Here is an 18,966-nt window from a genome sequence, read left to right on the forward strand (position 1 = left end):
TCATTAAACGCATCAGCTTAATGAAGCACCAGTGTGCACGAGTGAGAGCTGTGGCACCTACATTTGTTTGCTCGCTGGAGGAGGAGAGGTAAGGAGGGCTACATAGTGACAAAAACCATTTCCTCACATGTCCACGAGCGAGCTGAGCTGGAAGAGAGATGTTTCAGAAAGCAAGCACCTGTCTAACAATGCTGGTTTAATTAATCTGATACTGGCATCCTTCAAGAAATTACATTCCAGGCATTTTGGTTTACTGGGAAAGTAAATTATTCACTTTCAAACATGGGACAACCTAGGTGGTTCATAATCATTAGCTTTCTGCTAATAAACAAAAAAGCCTGTATAAACCAACACCACGGCCATGGTTAAAAACTATGACCCCTGTTAGATTTTAAGCAATTTGTAATGTTTCTGGATGAGGCAGATCCTCCTCTTTATGGTGACACAACAGAAACACGATAGTAACCATGTTCCAGCAATTCCCGACTCTGGGATAGCAGGTATTGTTTGGGGAGGACGCTTTGAGGGACGGTGTTTGGCAGGTGGCCCATCAGACAGAGGGCTGTGTTTGCATGGTGTTCGCAGGCTGTAATGGCTGAGCGGGTGGAGACAAACAGCAGCCTGAGAGAGGCGGAGAGGCCTCTGGCCGAGCAGGGGGTCACATAATGGACGGAGGACGGACGTGAGCAGGAACTACGTGTGCCAGAGGAGAGACGGCTTTCACCCATTAACGATCTTTCCCTGCAAGCCGGCGTGGCCAGTGGTAGGAGCGATGAGGAACATCCACTCAAGCCCCTGCAGTCCAATATTTGAGCTCTCCTTCAGTTTCCAAAATTTATGACCTTACACGCACTTCAGAAAGGGTGCAATCAATGCAGCTGACACACAGAGGATATGTATAGATCAGCCTATTGTGCCACCATTGAAAATATTCAATCTACATTTTTGAATTTAGTTTCATCCAATTAGTTATTCTGTACGTTCATAGATGGTTGGATAGGCAAGACGAGAATGGTGTTACTTGGTCCATACAATTGGAAGGCATGGGTTTGATTTTGTTTTTCTGCACAAAATTAGGCATAACATCCTGGAGGAGCAGATGGCAGTGACTGCACTGACGTCAGGCTCAAGTGGCCACTGTCAAAAAAAAAGGAGTGCAATTACCATTAATCTCAATCAACTAATAACTCAAACAAGCCAGGGGACTAAAAGCAAAGGGCCTGCACTCTCCCACAACAAGGATCCGGCCAGAGACCGGGAAGATGAGTCAGCAGCTCTGACAGGACACAGGAAGAGACTAATTGCACATGCTAAGCGCTAATTGCGCTACCCCATCTGATCAGGGAACAGGGCTGCCCAAATGGACATCCTTAGAGAGTGCACATGTTCTTCCCCAGTCGCATGGTGTCCCGGTGATGTAAACGGATAGCACAGCGAGACTTGGTGTACAGGGTACATCCAAAACATCGAGTCATCAATTTCATCCACAATGGTCACACAGGCTCCTCAGCATGCAAGCCCTGTAGAGGATGGTGTAACCCAGAAATGGGAGTCATATGACTAACAATTCTTCAGACATGTCACTAGAAGTAAAAACACAACGTCAAGTCAGAGGAAATTTGACCGTTTTTATTTTTTATCAGTCGCTGAAAATAAATACAAAAGCTAGGGCTGGGGTAATTGCTTTCATCTGGTGTTTCTTTTTTTTCCACTTTAATTGGCCTTAAAATGATCCATTAAAAATGCAAGGAAAGGTTTACAATTCAACCAAAAACAGGTGTCGGGTGTCTGCTCCACACCCACCCACCCCCCACCCCCCCAGCCTTCAGCCAGCAGTCCTGGCTCTTAATGTGAGACAAGTCCTCCCAGTTTTACATCATTCTTCACTTATATTCAACAGTTCTCCTGAGAAACCAAATTTAACACTCAGTGACACCACCTAGTGACAAAAAGAATAAATAAATAAAAATAAATATATTTTTAGTTTTTGCTCATTGTCTTCTAAATTTAAAATATTAATATCCAGTACATTTACAGCCCCGTAATTTAAGGTAATTAAAAAGTATTTTTGTCTCCGCTAAGCGGTGTGGTGTTCCAGGATCAGCTTTTGAAGGCATACGGCCTGTGTTTACAGAAAGGACTGAGTTATCAGAAAATAAATGGAAGCAATTAAATAAACACCAAATCTTACTCCCAGATCATTTAAACATGGGATTACACTGAAAAGTCAGAGCAACACCCAGGGTCACAAGTACAGAGTTAACTAGGAAGCCTGAGGGATTCTGGGGGAAACTGGTACCTCGTAAAAAGTGGACACGCCTTCACGGTGAACAAACAAAGACATTATTTCATTTAAACTTTACATTTGGGTTGTGATGTTATTTCAGGCATCTCTTTCCATCTACTAGAGTATAAAAAGATTTAAGAATAGATAACCATTTTGAAGTGTATTATACCCTGTTTTACACTCTGGGACAGCTATCGTATTTTAGACAGATAAAAAGTACAAAAGAGAGAAGCTTGAGGCAAAATGACATGATTACACAGTCAAGTATAAACTGCTGTAAAGCTTTCGGGCAGTGGAGGTATATGCCTGCCCAGGGCGGCTTCAGGGAAGAAGCCAGTCACATTACAGGTAGGGAACGTCCCACAGCAAATAAAAATAAGTGTAGGACAGGGGAGATGGGACCCTGTGATTATGACAGAGGGCAAAGAGTGTCACTGTACATACAGAGCCAGAAAATGAAGAGGTCCAAGGCTGCTGCAAGGTGCTGACAATCGATTCCCAGCTGTCTGAAATCCCTGGTTTGGCCTTTAACTGCAGTGGGTTTTATAAAAAATGACTAAGCTTCTACCTGCCATTTGAATTCATGCTGCACTGCACAACCATTACCACCCTCCCCTTCAAATTCACTCACAGATCTGCACATTCTGGCAACGGCAGCGATCCACGGACAACCGACCGTACATTAGCAAGCACTGATTCAAAGACTACGTTTGCTTCAAGCGATGGAAACAACTTCAATAAAATAACGAATCCTGGGCCCGAAAGGTCTACCGGAAACGGAGAATTAAAATCTATGGCGTACAGCTTCAGCTTCGGAGCACGGAGTCCCCGCAACACTGAGGCAAAGCGAGCGCACCGAGCGAGACTTGGCCACCGTGCAGCCGGGCGCCGGGGGGACGGGCGAGACGCCCCGGCCGCGCCGTCAGTCGTCCACGCCGATGTTGCGGAACAGGTAGGACATGGACTCCCCGTTGTGGATGCGGCGGATGGCCTCGGACAGGATCATGCTGATGTCCACCGTCTTGATCTTGGGGCACTGCAGCTTCTGGATCTCGTGGGGGATCGTGTTGGTCACCACCACCTGGAGGGGAAGGGCATCACCGCATGAGCGCCTTGACGTGCTGACCGCGCGTCACTGACCACAAAAACCAGGCCCAGAGAACGGACCGCATCACGTGACCAACTGCCCACTCCAGAACCTGAGACACGGTCCATCTGTAACAGACCTACCTTAAAATAGGCCTGGAAATTTTGTACCAGCAATAAAAGCTTCATTTATTCAGCATCGTTTCCACAACAAAATCGCAGCCTGAACTGAGCACCGAGCCTCATTGTTCACAACAGGATGTCTGACCTCATCAATGGCTGACTCCTCTATGAGCCGAGGTGCGTCAGAGGACAGGATGCCGTGTGTTGCCATTACGTAGATTTTGTAAGCCCCTCTCTCTTTCAAAGTGTCTGCTGCTGCCAGGAAAGTGGCCACGTCATCAATGATGTCATCCTGGGGGGGAACAAACAAGGACAAGCAATTTCAGTGACATACTACAGCCACGCACAGCTGAAGGCAAAAGTGTTAATATACTGCTGACTTTGAGAGGGTAGAGATTTACAGTAAACTGCACCAGCACAGAAGCTGGTATCAGTCTCTCAAGACTTACATGGGTACCTCAAAGATCCTGTTCTTCATGTGGTTGTTCTCAAACTGCATTCAAATAGGAGATTGGCTCCAAAACTCACCACAATGATAGCGATCCGTCCCCCGACATCCCCAACCACGGTGATTGGAGGCTTTTCTTTGGGAATCAGCACTGGTAACACATAGACAAAGCTTTAAATCTTAGAATGTCCCGTTAAGTCACATTTAACAATACACAAGCAGCCGCATACAGTATGTAGTGCTAATGTGTCTTCCTCAGCTGCCGAGGGTACTTACAGGGTATCTCCAGGCTGGGGTGTATGGCGCCGATGTTTTTGACAGTGGGAGGGGAGTGCCGGCCATCCACAAGGTCCGACTCGGCGTCCTGCGCCTCGCCGTGGATGACCGCGATGCCCAGCCGGAGTCTCTCAGCGAAAGACTGTGCCCTGTGGGAACAGCACGCTACAGTTCAACTTGCCTGCACCTCAGACGCTCTACACCAGCTCAATTCAGCAAGCCGTCAATCACCCACCGACAAAGACTGGCAAAGACATAATGTGGACAAGAGACTGTAGAAATGGGGGGGAAAAAACACAGAGGAGAAAGAGAGGAGTGAACATACCTTTTTGCAGAAGCCGGAGATTTGGCCACAATTACTGCATTTCTATAGTCAGGAATCTGCAGATTTTAAACACATACACCCAACCCTCATTTGCAAGCCTCACTGCAGGGGCACATGCTTTCACACACCAAGGACGCTTTCACACTCTTCAAGGGGAAGCAAGCCAGAAAAGAGAAAGGAAATTTGTCTTCTCACGAAAGTACTTAAATGCCTTATTGGTCCTTATTTCCCAAAGCAGGGAGCAAGACTTCTGGAGACTGAGAAGAATCGTGCACACCCTGCAGACTGAAGAGAGAGTACTACCGTTTACAGACCCAACATAACAAACATACCAAACATACCCTCATTTTATTAGTCTGTAGAGACAAGTTTTCTAATATGGTTACAAAGCCTCCTGGCTTATTCATATGAATATTTAATTTTATTCACTTGCATAGATATTAAATACTAAAGGAGAGGATTTAACACTTATGAAGAAAAAATTTAATTTGTCTGTAAAATGCCAAAGGAAGAAAATACTTCACCATTTAAAAAAAAAAATATATATATATATCTACCTTTCTAGTTTTAAGAATTCTACATGTTTGTCAGCAAAGACACCAACATAAGAATTGCCAGAATTTGGGTTTAATCATCAAAGCCCAATAAAAGAGTCCAACAGAAAAAAAGAAGGGGGGCCAGACTAGAAATCCTATGGTGACGCACACACCATGAGAAAATAACATATTAGAAATATTAGAGTTTTTTTTTTGGAAGTTGAACAATGAACACATCACTGTGGTGCAAGGAATGTGGTGCAGGGCACAAACGCAATGTCAGCATTTTCAAAGCTGGGAAACTTTCATCAATAGAAAAACAAATCAAAGCATTTATGCAACAAACAGCCTAACTTCTAAAAGCAATAAAATAAATGTCAAGGCATGAGTTGGAATAATTTCAAGTACAGCCCATAGCAACACTAAACTGTGCCAGATTGAACAATGAAAAAGTAAAGCCTTTATTAAAAGTGAAAGTGCCAATAAAACTCCATTTCAATTGGGGAAATGTACAATGGCAAACAACACAGACCAACTGAGATATTAATTTGGAATTTACTTTCCTTGTGCTTCACTCACAAAATCTTATATCTTTCCGCAGGATTATCATTAGAATCGCAAAATGAACAGGCCCTCCTCAAAGACAAAAAGGTTTTTGTTGAATGGCCATTGTTCCAAGCCTAACATATCTGTAAGTTCACGAAGCAGTACACTTCAATTCCACCATCTTGTACTACAGAAATTATTATTAATTGTAGTTGAAGTGTCACAGCCAGCGGCAGCCATTATGGGGTTCCCTAGGCTGCCATTCAAAGCCACTATGGGTCATAAGTGTCACCTACAGGGTTTGTCTGCGTGAGCTTCCTGTGCATCGCTGTAGCCAGGCTTACCTCCTCTTGGATGTACTGCAGGAGGAAGGGGGAGGCACGCAGGTTATCCACAGGGATATTGAAGAAACCCTGGATCTCCTTCTGGTGCAGATCCATGGTGATCAGATGGGTCAGCCCTACAGGGAAATCCACAGAGACTATGCAGTCAGAGCCTGGTGATCAACATTATAAAAGGGCTTCACGGGTAAATTACTGATAAAATGGGTTTTAAACAACTTTAAAGGAATGGCTATACACATTCTTTGAATCAATGACCTCTGCAAATAGAAATTTTAATCTGTCCTAATGAGGGTAGAGTTTCTAATTGACTGTCACAATCAAATTGCACCCATCACAACTTTAGTAGACATTTTGCACTTTAATCTTACTTTTTCCATTTAATATTTAAAACATAGCCACCCAGCTTTCTCACTGCCTCTTTGAATGTAGGTGAAAATTAATTGGCCAGAGATTTAAGGAAAATATCTTAACATAGATCAATAGTTTTTAATGCACCTGCCCTGTTGAGAAAGATAACGAGGGTGATACTAAATGAAGGAGAAACAGGAATACTGCAGGTTAGGAAAAGGAGAAGATGAGAGTGTGTGTGTGACTGTGCGTGTATGCGTACATATATGAACATATGTGTGCACATGCAGATACTATGCACATACTAATTAAATTGTCTTTTACATGGGCAGGTGTTAATTAATGACCTGAAACATATATTATATTATTGTCTGTCCAGAAAGAGTCTTCTTTTCAATCCAAAATTTGGCAAACAATGGAGAACTTGTTGGTAAACAGATCCTATTCCATAATGCACCGGCATGCGAAGACGAGTCACGCTGGTCTGCGGCTAAGGGTGATAGCGAGCGCTCAGCGTAGAGCCTCACCTGCTTTACACATCATGGAGGCGAGGAGCTTGGACACAATGGAGCCCCTCTTCCTCATCTTACACTGCTTGCTGTAGGGAAAGTACGGTATGACCCCGATGATGCTGCGCGCACAGGAGGTCCTGCAGGCATACACCATGATCAGGAGCTCCATGACGATCGTATTCACGTCTCTGCGGAGAGACAGATACGGAGCGAGAGTGTGAGAGACAGAGGGCGTGCAAGCCGGACTGCGGCAGACAGAGAGACGAAGGGCAGGTGGGACAGAATGAGAGACATACGGATGAGCAGACAGGGTGAAGCTAAAATGGCCACCTAGACCACACTGCCAGCCCTTTGCTGGGAACAGCACACGTATTTCTGCCAATCAAGTGCGAGCGGGTGCCCTTCTTTCCCTACCGCATTAAAGTGAGCGGAAACTGAGCATGAGAGACTTCTCACTGTCGCACGATCTGAACAACACATCTTTCTGGCCAATTAACATGTCAGGCTTTCTTCTGTAGCAGTTCTCCCGTGCTTTAATCAACATTCCCTAGCAACAAGTTGTTACCATGCTTCATTAATCCCATCAGGCCTCCTGTGAGGAGACTTACTTAGAGACCGTCTGGATGATGAAGACATCTTTTCCTCGAACAGACTCCTGAATCTGAACTCGTGTTTCTGTGGGGACAGAGATATTGCGCAGTGAGCAAAATGCCAAGGGACCTCCTCCATTTACTTCAAAACAGCAGATACAGAGAACTGCCTCAATGATGCAACGTCAAACAAATAAGTGTCCGTAGCAAGTAAAACACATGCAGTGAGTCTCTGCTTACAGAGAATCAGCACGTGAAGGAAATTAGTCTCCTCAGCAGTTCTCTAACCCCCCCACCCCACATAAAACTAGACTGAAAACCATAAGCCTTGGCTATAAAACTGCCCATGCCTCCCATGTATTAAAGTTCATTCAAAATTCAGCAACCAACATTTAAATTCTATCTATATGCAAACAAATGTGAATCTGCCTTGAAAAAAACACAAATTCTCTTCCATAAATATCCATTTTTAAGCCTTTTCTTTTTGTTTGTTATTAGCTACATTCTTCAATCGCTAGTTTATTTTTTTAAAGGAATATGCTAAAACCACTGGCAGTAAATTTCAAAATGAAACAAAGTACTCCTGTTTATTCCAATAACCGTCTTCATAATACTGCACAGCAGTCATTCAGCTCAGAATTAAATCATGAACCTCCGATATCGGCAGAAACTTTTTGAAATGTATTTGACGGGAGAGGTGCGTAGTGTAAATAATTACCGACACCGTCAAAAGGTGTGTCCACCCTTCACCTTTTGTTGGTTTAACAAACTTTGCATTTAACACCTGCATGACCTCAGCAGCTGTGCATTAGATTCCATGACCATGTGAAATATACAGTGCCCTTATAATCTTATGAAATCATTTTCCTTTCACCTCTGGTGTTTGTGGCCAAAAAGCTCCACTTTTTATGCAATCTGACCATACAACACGCTCCCAATCAAAGTTTGGGCATCTGCGGTTAGACAACTTCTGGAAAGCCTTCCAAATAGCTTGCTAGCATTGCGGTGGCATTGAATTGCAGTTTTAGAGACTTAGTGACCTCAAGATGAAACCAACTGCTGTAAAAAAAAAAAAAAAAATTTTGTCTCATTTAATTTTTTTGTTCTCTGACCTACCACACATTGATGGATGCCAAATGAAGCCCTCTTACAGTATAAGTTCCTAAAGACTCAGATGAACTGGAAAAAATAAAATATATGGAAATATACTTCTATTAGATTAGAATTTCTAGGGGTGACACAAGTTTCTGACATACTTATTCCTTTGAACAATTTTACCTTAGTTAAAGGTTAGGCGTGTCTCCTATTTTGTCTCCTATTTTGAGTGCAATAAAACAGTAAATAGTAAATGCAGTAAGTAGTAACTAAAATAGTAACATTTTAACAGGAGTTTTTTTTGCTCATCTTTAAGAAGGATACCTACAATTCCACAGGGCAAAGCTTGGGAGTGCATGATGACATTCAGAAATGCAAATATGAACTTGGGAAGGGAAATTCTGTTTCCAAAGGGAAATTCAGCATGGCTCACATGACAAGCCAACAACAAGCAGGGGGAAGCCATTCCACACGACTGCCTGTGAACAATCAGGGGACACATCTCTGGCCAACCGCAAAGACACACCATGATCTGAACGCACAACTTCCCTACGCCGCCCACTCATTCATTGTGTTAAAGTCCTGCTTTCTAGTTCCGTACGTCACGCTCGCCAGCGCACACTCTAAAACAAACATCTGAATTCCAGCTAAATTCTTGAAAAGAGGGAACCAGACTGTCAGCTGAAAGTGTTTCCGTATTAAAAAGCATTTTCAGACACCAGGAGGTCAATTATCATACAGCCAAGCCATTATTTTATACAGTGACTGCAAGGAGATATATGAACATGCGTCCTTTTAAAAAAAAAAAAAAAAAAAAAGAGGAAACCCTTCAACTCAGATAGAAGTAAATGGTTGAGCAACTTCACCTCAACAATGGTTGAAAAGCAAGAAAACAAGATCAATCTGAATTGACACTACTGTAATGTAAGTTGGTAATGGTGGTTATTTGTGCTATATTTGTGTTTGGATTGTGCAAATGTATTTCAATTAATTATTTAGATCCTTTTAAGGTAATGTTTATGGTGCTTTAAAAGGGATCCTTTAGTTGTAGATGAAATAAATTTCACTTCAACAGAAATTCATTGCGAAATGAGCTTAATCCAATCAGGGCACTGATATGAGAACACACCTTTTGACTAAGCCCTGCCATAGGTTCATTAGACTGCCACACAAATGCATCACCTACCTGATTAACAATGCAGGTATCACCCATACTGAACCATATTGAGAAACAAATGTTAGCAACTTAATTCATAACCTGAGTGTGTGCACTTCAGCTAAAAAGAGAAGCAAAATGTTCAGTCACTATAGGAAGAACAGACACAGTGGTACACACAGATCTATGACTGGATCTGAATGCAGAGCTGAAGGTTAAATAATCATTACCTAAGAGGGCAGAGGATTTCCATATGTAGAACAAATGCCAGGAGGCATAAAAAAACACACATTTCCAAAAGAAGCAAAGAGAACAGTATAAGAGTTACATGTTTTTATCCATATCATTATTATTATTACTACATGTATAACAGGTTATATAAAATGATGTCCTATAACTCCATTGCTTGTATCTTCTATACGATGAGGGCTGATGAGTCAGACACCAATATATCACAGGCCAACATTTTCCTCCTCCGGGCCTTGAAGAACATTACATTGACATTGCATTTATTCCACTGACGCTTTTATCCAAAGCAACGTACAATAATTGCATACTGAAGGTCACTGGAAGAAAAAGCAAGGAGGGAGTATGCAGCTGGACACTGGGAAAGTTTTACTTTTCAAGCTAATGAGGCGATTGTCCTTGGTACAGACATGCACAGGGGTGCGTAGCCTCTCTCACAGAATATAAAGCATGGGTCTGCAACCCTGGTCCAGGACAGCCACAGGCTCAGCTGGTTTTTGTTGTTACTCTGCACTTAATCTAGTAGAGCGGATGATTACACAGTTAACTCACTTCACATGGTTGCATGGGTCTAAACTGAGTGCAAATTTTAAGATGAAAACAAAAACCAGCAGAGCTTACGGCTCTGCAGGACCAGGGTTGCAGACCCCTGGTTAAAAGGATTGCTGTAAACAAGGCTTTTTTTTTAGTACGGTGTTAACTCTGTCAGCAGGCGTACTCTTTCTGTAGAAATAAAGACCCTCATAAATCAATAAAATGTCAAGTGTTTCCCTGCCTGGATTGCCGCTTCATTGCAAGAGAAGGGTGTTTATTTCCTTCTCAACAACACCACTCAAGATTCATGAAGAAATTAGTCAGTGCCATTTCCCAAATACACGAATATATTCAACGCTCATCTAAACAGCAGCCACAAGGAGTGCAGCAACAGCAAAAATGGAGCAAAAAAGGTTGATTATCAAAATACTGCAATCCATATCAAGCTCATAACTTCCCCTTTCAAACTCCGAAAGTTCTTACATTCACTTTCACAAGACATGACCTTGAGAGTTCCAGTGCCATTGGGGACCAGAACCTTTGTTTAGTGAGAAATGTCCAGTGAGTGGAGATCTCTGTGGCCTTCAGGGCTAAACTCACCTCGATTGGCCTCCTGATACACCTGCACTTTCCCCAGCTCCACTCCGAGGCGCCTGCTCAGGAAGACAGAAACACTGCCATTCTGATACATTCAGAAAATAAGTCACACATCAGTAAGGAAGACCTGGCATCACACATGGAAGCACAAGTGAAGTGAACACTGGAGAGTTGGGCTTTACCAGTGCAGACGGCGTGGTGACAAACAGTGCCGAGATGATTTAACGATTCAACCAATGCTTCATAATTTGCAGTAATACAAGCATGCAAATCATCCAATCCAAAATATTAGATTGCACTACGAAAAATGGCACAGTTCCGCCTTATTTCTTTTAGCTAACGGGCCATTTCCATCTACAGACCCTGGACAATGATATAAATAGTGGTACAGAACAGTGGTTCTCAACCTTTTTGCGCCAAAGACCCCCCGTGTCCATGGAAATATTACAGCCCACCCACATCTCAAAGCAAAAATCCTTCTTAATCTATAGAAAGTAAAAAGGTTATTTTATATACTATTCATTGCTTCCTTCGTGTTATTTATTTAGCTGAATAATTACTTATGTCTTGAGTTTTTTTGCAATTAAAGTTTTCAATAATTTGCCATCATTTCAAGGCCCCCCTGGCAGCTCCCTGAGAACACACACGCAAATGCAACCATAAAAACATGGAATACAAATACAAATGCTGCACCAAATTTAAAGTAATGCAAACTTGTCTGGTAACATAACATCTATTATTTGACTTCACAGGAAAAAGTCTGCAAATGTCCAGATCAGTGGGAAGCTCATTCCATTCCTTTAAAGCTTAAAAAGAAAAAGACTTTGCGAAGGCAGTACATCATTTAGGAACACTAAACTGCCCCCTTCTAGTTGACATTGTAACCCTGCACATCCACCCAGAGCAGAGTTGAACAAAGGTATTCAAGGGTGGAGGAGCAGCTTCATTGATCACCTTAAACACCAAACATCTCAGTACATAATGAGGTTCTCAAAATTAAATGTTATATCTAGAAAATATATGGCAGCGACATTATTGTCGCAATTTCCAATCAAACATTTTGAGAGCTTGTTCGTACAATGACTCAAGTGGTTTCAGTGCTGTTTTGCTCACCTGCAACCTGCATGACATCCAGTAGGAAAAATGCAGGAAAACCATGGCATGCAGAAATGTCTCAACCAATGCCTCAACTGTTAAGGGTTTCTCATATATCTGAGGTTGGCCAAGTTACACTTCAATGTATGTATGTATCTGTATCTATTTATATCACAAAAGGAAGAAGTCTGAAGCACACAGATGTTCCATCTTTTTATATGCTTCTTGAAACTAAAGGCAGGATCCAGTATAACATCCCAAAAAATTTTTACATTTCGATTTTTTTGTCTATCAATGCAAATGTCACTCAATATAGTACTTATGTTTTGGTTTATAGGTGAAATACATGCTCACCGTTTTGCTTCAATTCAGAGTGAGACAGGAATCGTTGAGCTATTTTGCAACTTTCTCCATGGCTTATGAAGTTTCAAAATGGCTCAACGATTCCTGTTTCACTCTGAATGTTGAGTTACATCTTTAATTATGAGGGTGAGTATGCACACTCCGTTCACAATACTCAAATGTCTCATGTGAGTGTATGTACTCACTGTCGTAAGTAAAGATCTAACACGAAGCATTCCACTTAAAGTCCTCTCCAGCATTGAAAAAAGAGCTTTACTGCTCGCTTTAGCAAGACAACGGACATCCAGGCATCAAGAGTAAAAAGAGTCAAAGATAGCAGTTTTTACAGGCTAATTAAACTAGCTAGGTAGCCAAAATGCTCTGGAGATAATATACAAATAACAACGGTTAAAAAACTGGCTGAACATTAAATAGAAACAAACAACAGATACTATAAACACTATTCACAATGGTATATAGAAACTAACTGTTTAAAATGTCAGTGAAGTACAGGAGGCAACCGAAGTGAGCATATGAATTTCTGAGGTAGCAAACTAACCAGAAGTAAACGGACACGGGTCCTAAACTGAAAGTGCATCATACTTCATTGTTCAAGAGGACAGGGCTATGGTTTTAGCACTAGAACGTTTAGTCAGTGTCATGCTAAAAATATAACCTATAACGTAATGTAATAAAAATTTTGAAACAGGCATACAAAATGCAATAAATCAAGAAAAGAAATGCACATAGGTTTGGCATGAATATGCCCCCGTTTCACACTAGGACTAGTAGTGTATTTGCTTTACTGCATGAACTTAAACGTTTGCTTGGCAGATCAACCATATCCAAATTAATGAACATCACTGTAAAAGCATACCTTTATCTGAAACGTTAAAAGGGTAGAAAGGGGCCTTGCCTCAGGCTCATACTGAAAAACTACTCATTTGCTTGAGATGTGCTTCAGCTAGTTTTGTAAGTTTAAAAAACGGTGCAGTAGTTAGAACAGCAGTTTTGTTCCTTGGTAAAAACTTTCATGGACCGTAGTCAGCTACACCTTGTTCAATGAACAGAACGTATTTTTTGTATTGGGTATTGCATGTATTGCTTGTAATTAAAGATTTCACAGGCTTTTTTCAGCAGTGTGGAATCCCATGGTATTCACCAAACTCACTCTGCAATCCTCTTGCCCAGCTCCATGCAGGATGGATTGGAGTTGGCCGTGAAGATGACCAGGCCTCCCTTGGTGGCATTCATATCTGGCTGACTCTTGGTGACGACTTCTTGGGACTCAGGCAATGGCTCCCTGGGCGCCCACGCGCTGCTGAACCCTTCCTGCAACAGCAGGATGACCAGAGTCACTCAACCATAACACACAGCAAGCTTTCATGGCCCACCTCTATGTCCACAGCAGCACGGTCTGGTGCGAATGTGGACAACACTTTGACAGAAAACTTAAAGCACTTTATTGAAAATGATTTTCCTTGGAGATCTACAAACAGCAATGTCAGCACTGACTAGTTAGAGACTGCACAAGGACCCTGGTTCCCAACCACTTAGGGTCTGTGATCCAGTGAGTCCTCTGTTCTGAAGCAGTTTTACAATGCCAGTCGTTAACTTTACTGTACCTGCGTCGCTACCGACCCCCACAGTATAAAGAGAATTACAGAGCAGCAAACCAGAGTCCAGTCCACAAGATTGACGCCAATGACTTCCCGCAATCAAAGAAGTGTCTAGAACAGCACCAAAGGAACATCATGTACAGGACAATGGAATAACACATCTGAGCATGCAGTATTTTACCTTATTTGTATTTCCATGATGTGGAAACTAAAGCACAACAAAGAAGAAATATGACATTGTTTATCTAATATTAATTGGAGAAAGGGTAGGTTATTATCCCCATACCAGTACCAACAGTATGGCCAACAGACTTGTAGGTCTAATTATCCATTTCAAAGAACCTTTGGTTGTGTTGAATGACAATAAGACCTACTGACTGACCACTGTTGGTACATCTGCTGTGAACCTTACACCAATCAATCCCTGTTGTTTCTTTGGTGTGATATTTTGGGTTTTATTCTAGCTTGTAGTTAGGTACTAGAAATGCACTTAAATTGCAATTACCTCTGTACTAGAAAAATCTCTCGATGTTGATCATTCAAAGATTAAGCAGTGAACAGTATATTGTTTATTAAATTATTTGTTTTTCCAACAATTAAGAAATTAATTTCAGTAATTTCATTAACCCTTGGATTGAATAACATTACTTGGCAGTAGCAGAGGTGTTTGGTGGACAAGGAGCTAGATTTATAACTGGTAACGTTCGTTTTATTCCCAAATGAGGATCAGTTCTTCGGTTCTTGAGTAAGGAATTAATTCCATTCAAATTCAAGTTCAATACCAACTTTATGGTCCACGTTGGTTAAAATACAGACATTTGTCTTTGGCTCAAAGACCCAATTACAATACACAATTAAAAAGATGGGAAAACACTGAATAAATAATGAATACACACATTGCATGTTTAAGATAATACTGTAGACCTCCTGCAGTTGACATTCTTGTTTGCATTTAAAGCATATCTAATAGTAACTATAAAACTATTTGAAAAATGACAGTAATGTTAAAAAAGGGTAGCCTATGCATGTACTAATGTATCCTGGAAAGGAGGGACTTGAAAGGAAACGCATTAAAACGCTATGAACGCTTAAATCTGATGTAACTATGGTCATTAATTAAATGTACCGCATTGATTAGACGGCTCGTAGAATAAAAACCTCACGTTAGCCTGTATACACGATTAAAGTAGTGGCTAACAACGACGCGAAAGTTTTCTCTCGATTCGAAAATGCCAGTCCACCTTAAATAGTTTGCGTTATGCAGCTGTATGCTTGCATTCCTCGCGCCGTTGCAAAGGCTCTAATGTATTTTGAAATGCGAGCTACGGCTCAAAGGAGAAATTAAACAATAGTAGGCTAGTAATGTGACTAAATTTTTTATTTACATTTTTACTTCACGCTACGTTCACTTTGCATGTATTTTACTACAAATAGGATATACCACTCAGTGTCAAACGCTATTTTTTCTCCCCAAAATATAATTGTATTAGGCTACGGGTGCATGAGAGAACAGAAACTAATGTAGGCTAAATCTGAAATAGTGTGCATGAAACATTACTGCACCATTTTCAAATAACACTCCAAATTGTATATATGAACCAAAACAGGAATATAAATCTGTTGAAAATTGACATATTGGATTGTAATTTATCCCTGATATTTAAAGGTCACAAACTTTTGATACTTGATGACAGAAGAGATCCTGAAGAAGCAGTGACCTGATTTATGTGAAATATTACTGCGGCGTTCACAAACAATCCCAATCCAAACGGTCTATGTAATCCAACAGAGTCTTATTTAAAAATGTTTTGTATTGCAATTTCTCCCCAAAATTAAAAGTGTCAAAAATTAAATTTTTGACACTTATGACAGAACAGGTACGGAAGTAGCTCTTACCCAATTTGGGAGAAATTTTACTGTAGCATTTTCCAAGAACACCACATCAAACTTTGTGTAATCCAATGCAGGTTTATGTAAAAAAAAAAAAAAAATTTGGATGGAATTTTTACCCGAAATGAAAATATTACTTTTTGTCTCTTTTTTCAATATGCTTGTACTGTAATGGTATATATTGACAGTTTGGAATGTTATTTAAAAACGGTGCAGCGATATTTCTTCCACACCATTTCAGATGTACATTAGTTTATGTTCTTCTCTCATACGTACGCGATTCAAGGTTGAGGCAATAAGATTTTGGGGAAGAAGAAAATTGCCTGTGACACTCGGGTATCTTATCTCTCCATATTACAGCCTTTAAAATATAGGTGAATTAAACGTAGCCTAAAATAAAATATAGATAAAAGAATTTCACATTGTCGTAATAGTTCCATTTCTCATTTGAGTCGTAGCTCGCTTTTAGTAGCTAGCGTATAATCACTGCAAACGCGCAAGCAACACCGTGAAAGCGTACAATCGCAGAAAGCAACCGATTAAGGTGGGCCGGTTATTTGGAAATGGGTGACCCAGCGTCGTTAGCCGTCCCGGGCGACTTCAAATACTGAAATGAATGCGTTTAGCTATCCAGGTGATGGGACATTCTGTCACATAATCACAGATGGATTCTCCTATTAATACTTAAGTGTAAATGTGACACGCGCCTTCATGTACAATTCCATGGCATCAAACAGCGAAATTGCATAAGCACAACAACAGAAAGCAATGCTATCTTAACTTGCCGAGTCGTAGCTACAGCTACGATACAGCTAGCTATGGTTAACGTTATGCAACGAACCCTGGATATATTGTATCCTACTAGTCCCGGTTACGTGTAACCAGTGGCTCTCTAACTTAAAATTTGAAAGTTAGCGTCGTAAACGTGCAGGAATTTAGTCCATAATGTTGGTCAAGTTTCAGCCACACGAACAGGCACCAACTGCATAATGAAGCACGAGGCTGAAGAACGTAGTAGTGAACAACCATTAAGTTTTTGTCTGTTTTAGTTGTGTGAAATAATGAAATGGCCGTATCGGTTGGCTACACGATAACGTTAGAATATATCATAAAGAAACCGCTAGCCAGCGGACGTTAATCAACGTTCGCTATAGCTGTCTTTATTACTGCAACCTTAGTGTTTCCACCAAGTCGATGTAAATGGATCTTTCTATAGAAAATCGAACGATAGCGAGATGACGTTAGTGAAAATTAACATTATCTTTCCTAAACCCCAGTGTGCTTTAAGGTAGTCTAGCTAACTCACGTTGCTAACCATAGGCTACCTATTAGGTGCGTAACAATTAGCTAACGTGCTTTTTTATCTCGCAAAAGGCTAGTTAGCTAACTAAACATTCTGAAATAACTGCTAGCATTTTTGAGAGTTGGCTGTGGGCAATCCCATAGGTCATACATGTTGGTTTCTAGCATGCTTGCTGATTTGGCTGTCAAGTGGTGTCATAGAGCACGCTTAGGTAAAATGGCTATTCAGGTAGTGTGACTAGGAAGCGAAAGAGCTAACCTGGTCTGTATTTTTCTGTTCCGCTAATCTGATGTGAAGACTAGAACAAGGGCTGTGGACACTTGATAAACACAATTGGCCACCTAGCAAGCCACCATACATCATGTGATGACCTTTTGCATCCCTGTCTGCTCCTAGCTACAGTAGCTAACGTTATCTTGCTAGGTCCTTCCACTACTGAAATTGTGTTGTTCCGCTTCAGCTTCACGTGAAGCTTTCAAATGTAGACAGTGATAAAAACCTGCAAGGCATGCCTAGTTAAATAAAACCATACAATAGACGACCACCGTGGCAAATCACGAAAAAATTATTATTCTTACCAGTTTGGTGTTCTTTGTTCAGTTCCTAGCCAGGCCAGTCAGTACCACTCTCTTCAACTAGTTAAACCTAACCCCCTAAAATGATTGACAGCACCATAACCAATGGAACGCATAGATTATTATGACGATCTTCTGGCGAAAGGGGCCGCCATTGTAAACGGAACTAGAGAAGACAATACTCTCAGTTTCTCTGTTCCGCCGTTAGCTGCGTCGAGGTTGAAGAACATGCACCCTTCTTTGGGTTTGAGTTCTTATATGAACCGTGAGTGAGCCGGACATAATGTCTGGTTGTCGTGCAACTACGCCCACAAGAATAACCCGCAACTAGCTTCAAGAAATAATAGCCTACTAGTGTTACGGCAACATTATTTTGAGCCACTGTGACACTCTATAAGTTTCCAGTTTATTTGTCATATGTGCAATAACAACAGCAGAGCAGTGTTATGACGATGAAATGCGTTGGCTCCAGGCATCCCCAAATAAATATAGACCTAAGTAAAAATTAGTAAAAATATATAAAAAATTAAGGATAAACTATAAACAATAATAATGACATATTACTATAAGTAATAAAAAATATAGCCTACAATAAAAACTAACATCCAGTGAGTTGAGATAATAAGTGAAATAATACTCCGTAAAGTAAAAGGTGTACCAGTGCAGTTCCAGTAAAGTGTCTGTGTAAGAGAGAGAGAGAGAGAGAGGGAGAAAATACTCCACAGTCCAGGGATGCAAGATGCGGGAAATACATTTGTTTGTGAGTAGATATTAAATAATAAAATTTGCCGTACTGCCCTTGGCAGATAGAAATAATTATATGGCAATACCCAAAAAAGGTCGGTAAGGTTAGTTCCCAAGTGGTTGAGGCCTTTTTGTAAAATACGTTTTGGATTGCTACTTCTCTGGCTCCAAGGACTTAATTTTAACCTGTTTTTTGGTATCCAGATCGTGGAGTTATCTGATTTTAAACCGAGGTATTCATCCATCCCATGTATACCCGCTTCTTCATGGTCTGGGTCGCAGGGGCTTCTGGAGCCTACTACCCAATGTGCATTGGGCAAGAGGCAGGAGTACACCCGTCAAATTACCG

The 18,966-nt window shown here is 41.2% G+C and overlaps 1 protein-coding gene across 5 annotated transcripts; it reads right to left on the reverse strand.

Annotated features, from left to right (window-relative positions):
• Positions 1–1,608: 1,608 nt before the first annotated feature.
• LOC118220874 (phosphoribosyl pyrophosphate synthase-associated protein 2) lies at positions 1,609–17,995 on the reverse strand. 5 transcript variants are annotated; one of them, XM_035405251.1, is made up of 12 exons: positions 17,877–17,959; positions 14,112–14,216; positions 13,658–13,818; positions 11,053–11,105; positions 7,440–7,506; positions 6,847–7,019; positions 5,972–6,087; positions 4,546–4,601; positions 4,221–4,369; positions 4,025–4,095; positions 3,642–3,788; positions 1,609–3,368 (listed from the first exon to the last, which is right to left on the reverse strand). In XM_035405251.1, exons 3-12 carry the CDS (start codon positions 13,738–13,740, stop codon positions 3,210–3,212), a joined length of 1,074 nt encoding a protein of 357 aa, XP_035261142.1. In that variant the 5' UTR covers positions 13,741–13,818; positions 14,112–14,216; positions 17,877–17,959; the 3' UTR covers positions 1,609–3,209. The 5 variants fall into 5 exon arrangements, with proteins under 5 accessions (XP_035261142.1, XP_035261141.1, XP_035261140.1 ...); XM_035405250.1 differs by lacking the exon at positions 14,112–14,216 and having other exon boundaries at positions 17,877–17,995; XM_035405249.1 differs by lacking the exons at positions 14,112–14,216; positions 17,877–17,959 and adding an exon at positions 17,557–17,859.
• Positions 17,996–18,966: the final 971 nt, after the last annotated feature.

The sequence above is a fragment of the Anguilla anguilla genome, chromosome 2 (assembly GCF_013347855.1).
Source record: "Anguilla anguilla isolate fAngAng1 chromosome 2, fAngAng1.pri, whole genome shotgun sequence".
In the NCBI taxonomy this organism is placed as follows: domain Eukaryota; kingdom Metazoa; phylum Chordata; class Actinopteri; order Anguilliformes; family Anguillidae; genus Anguilla; species Anguilla anguilla.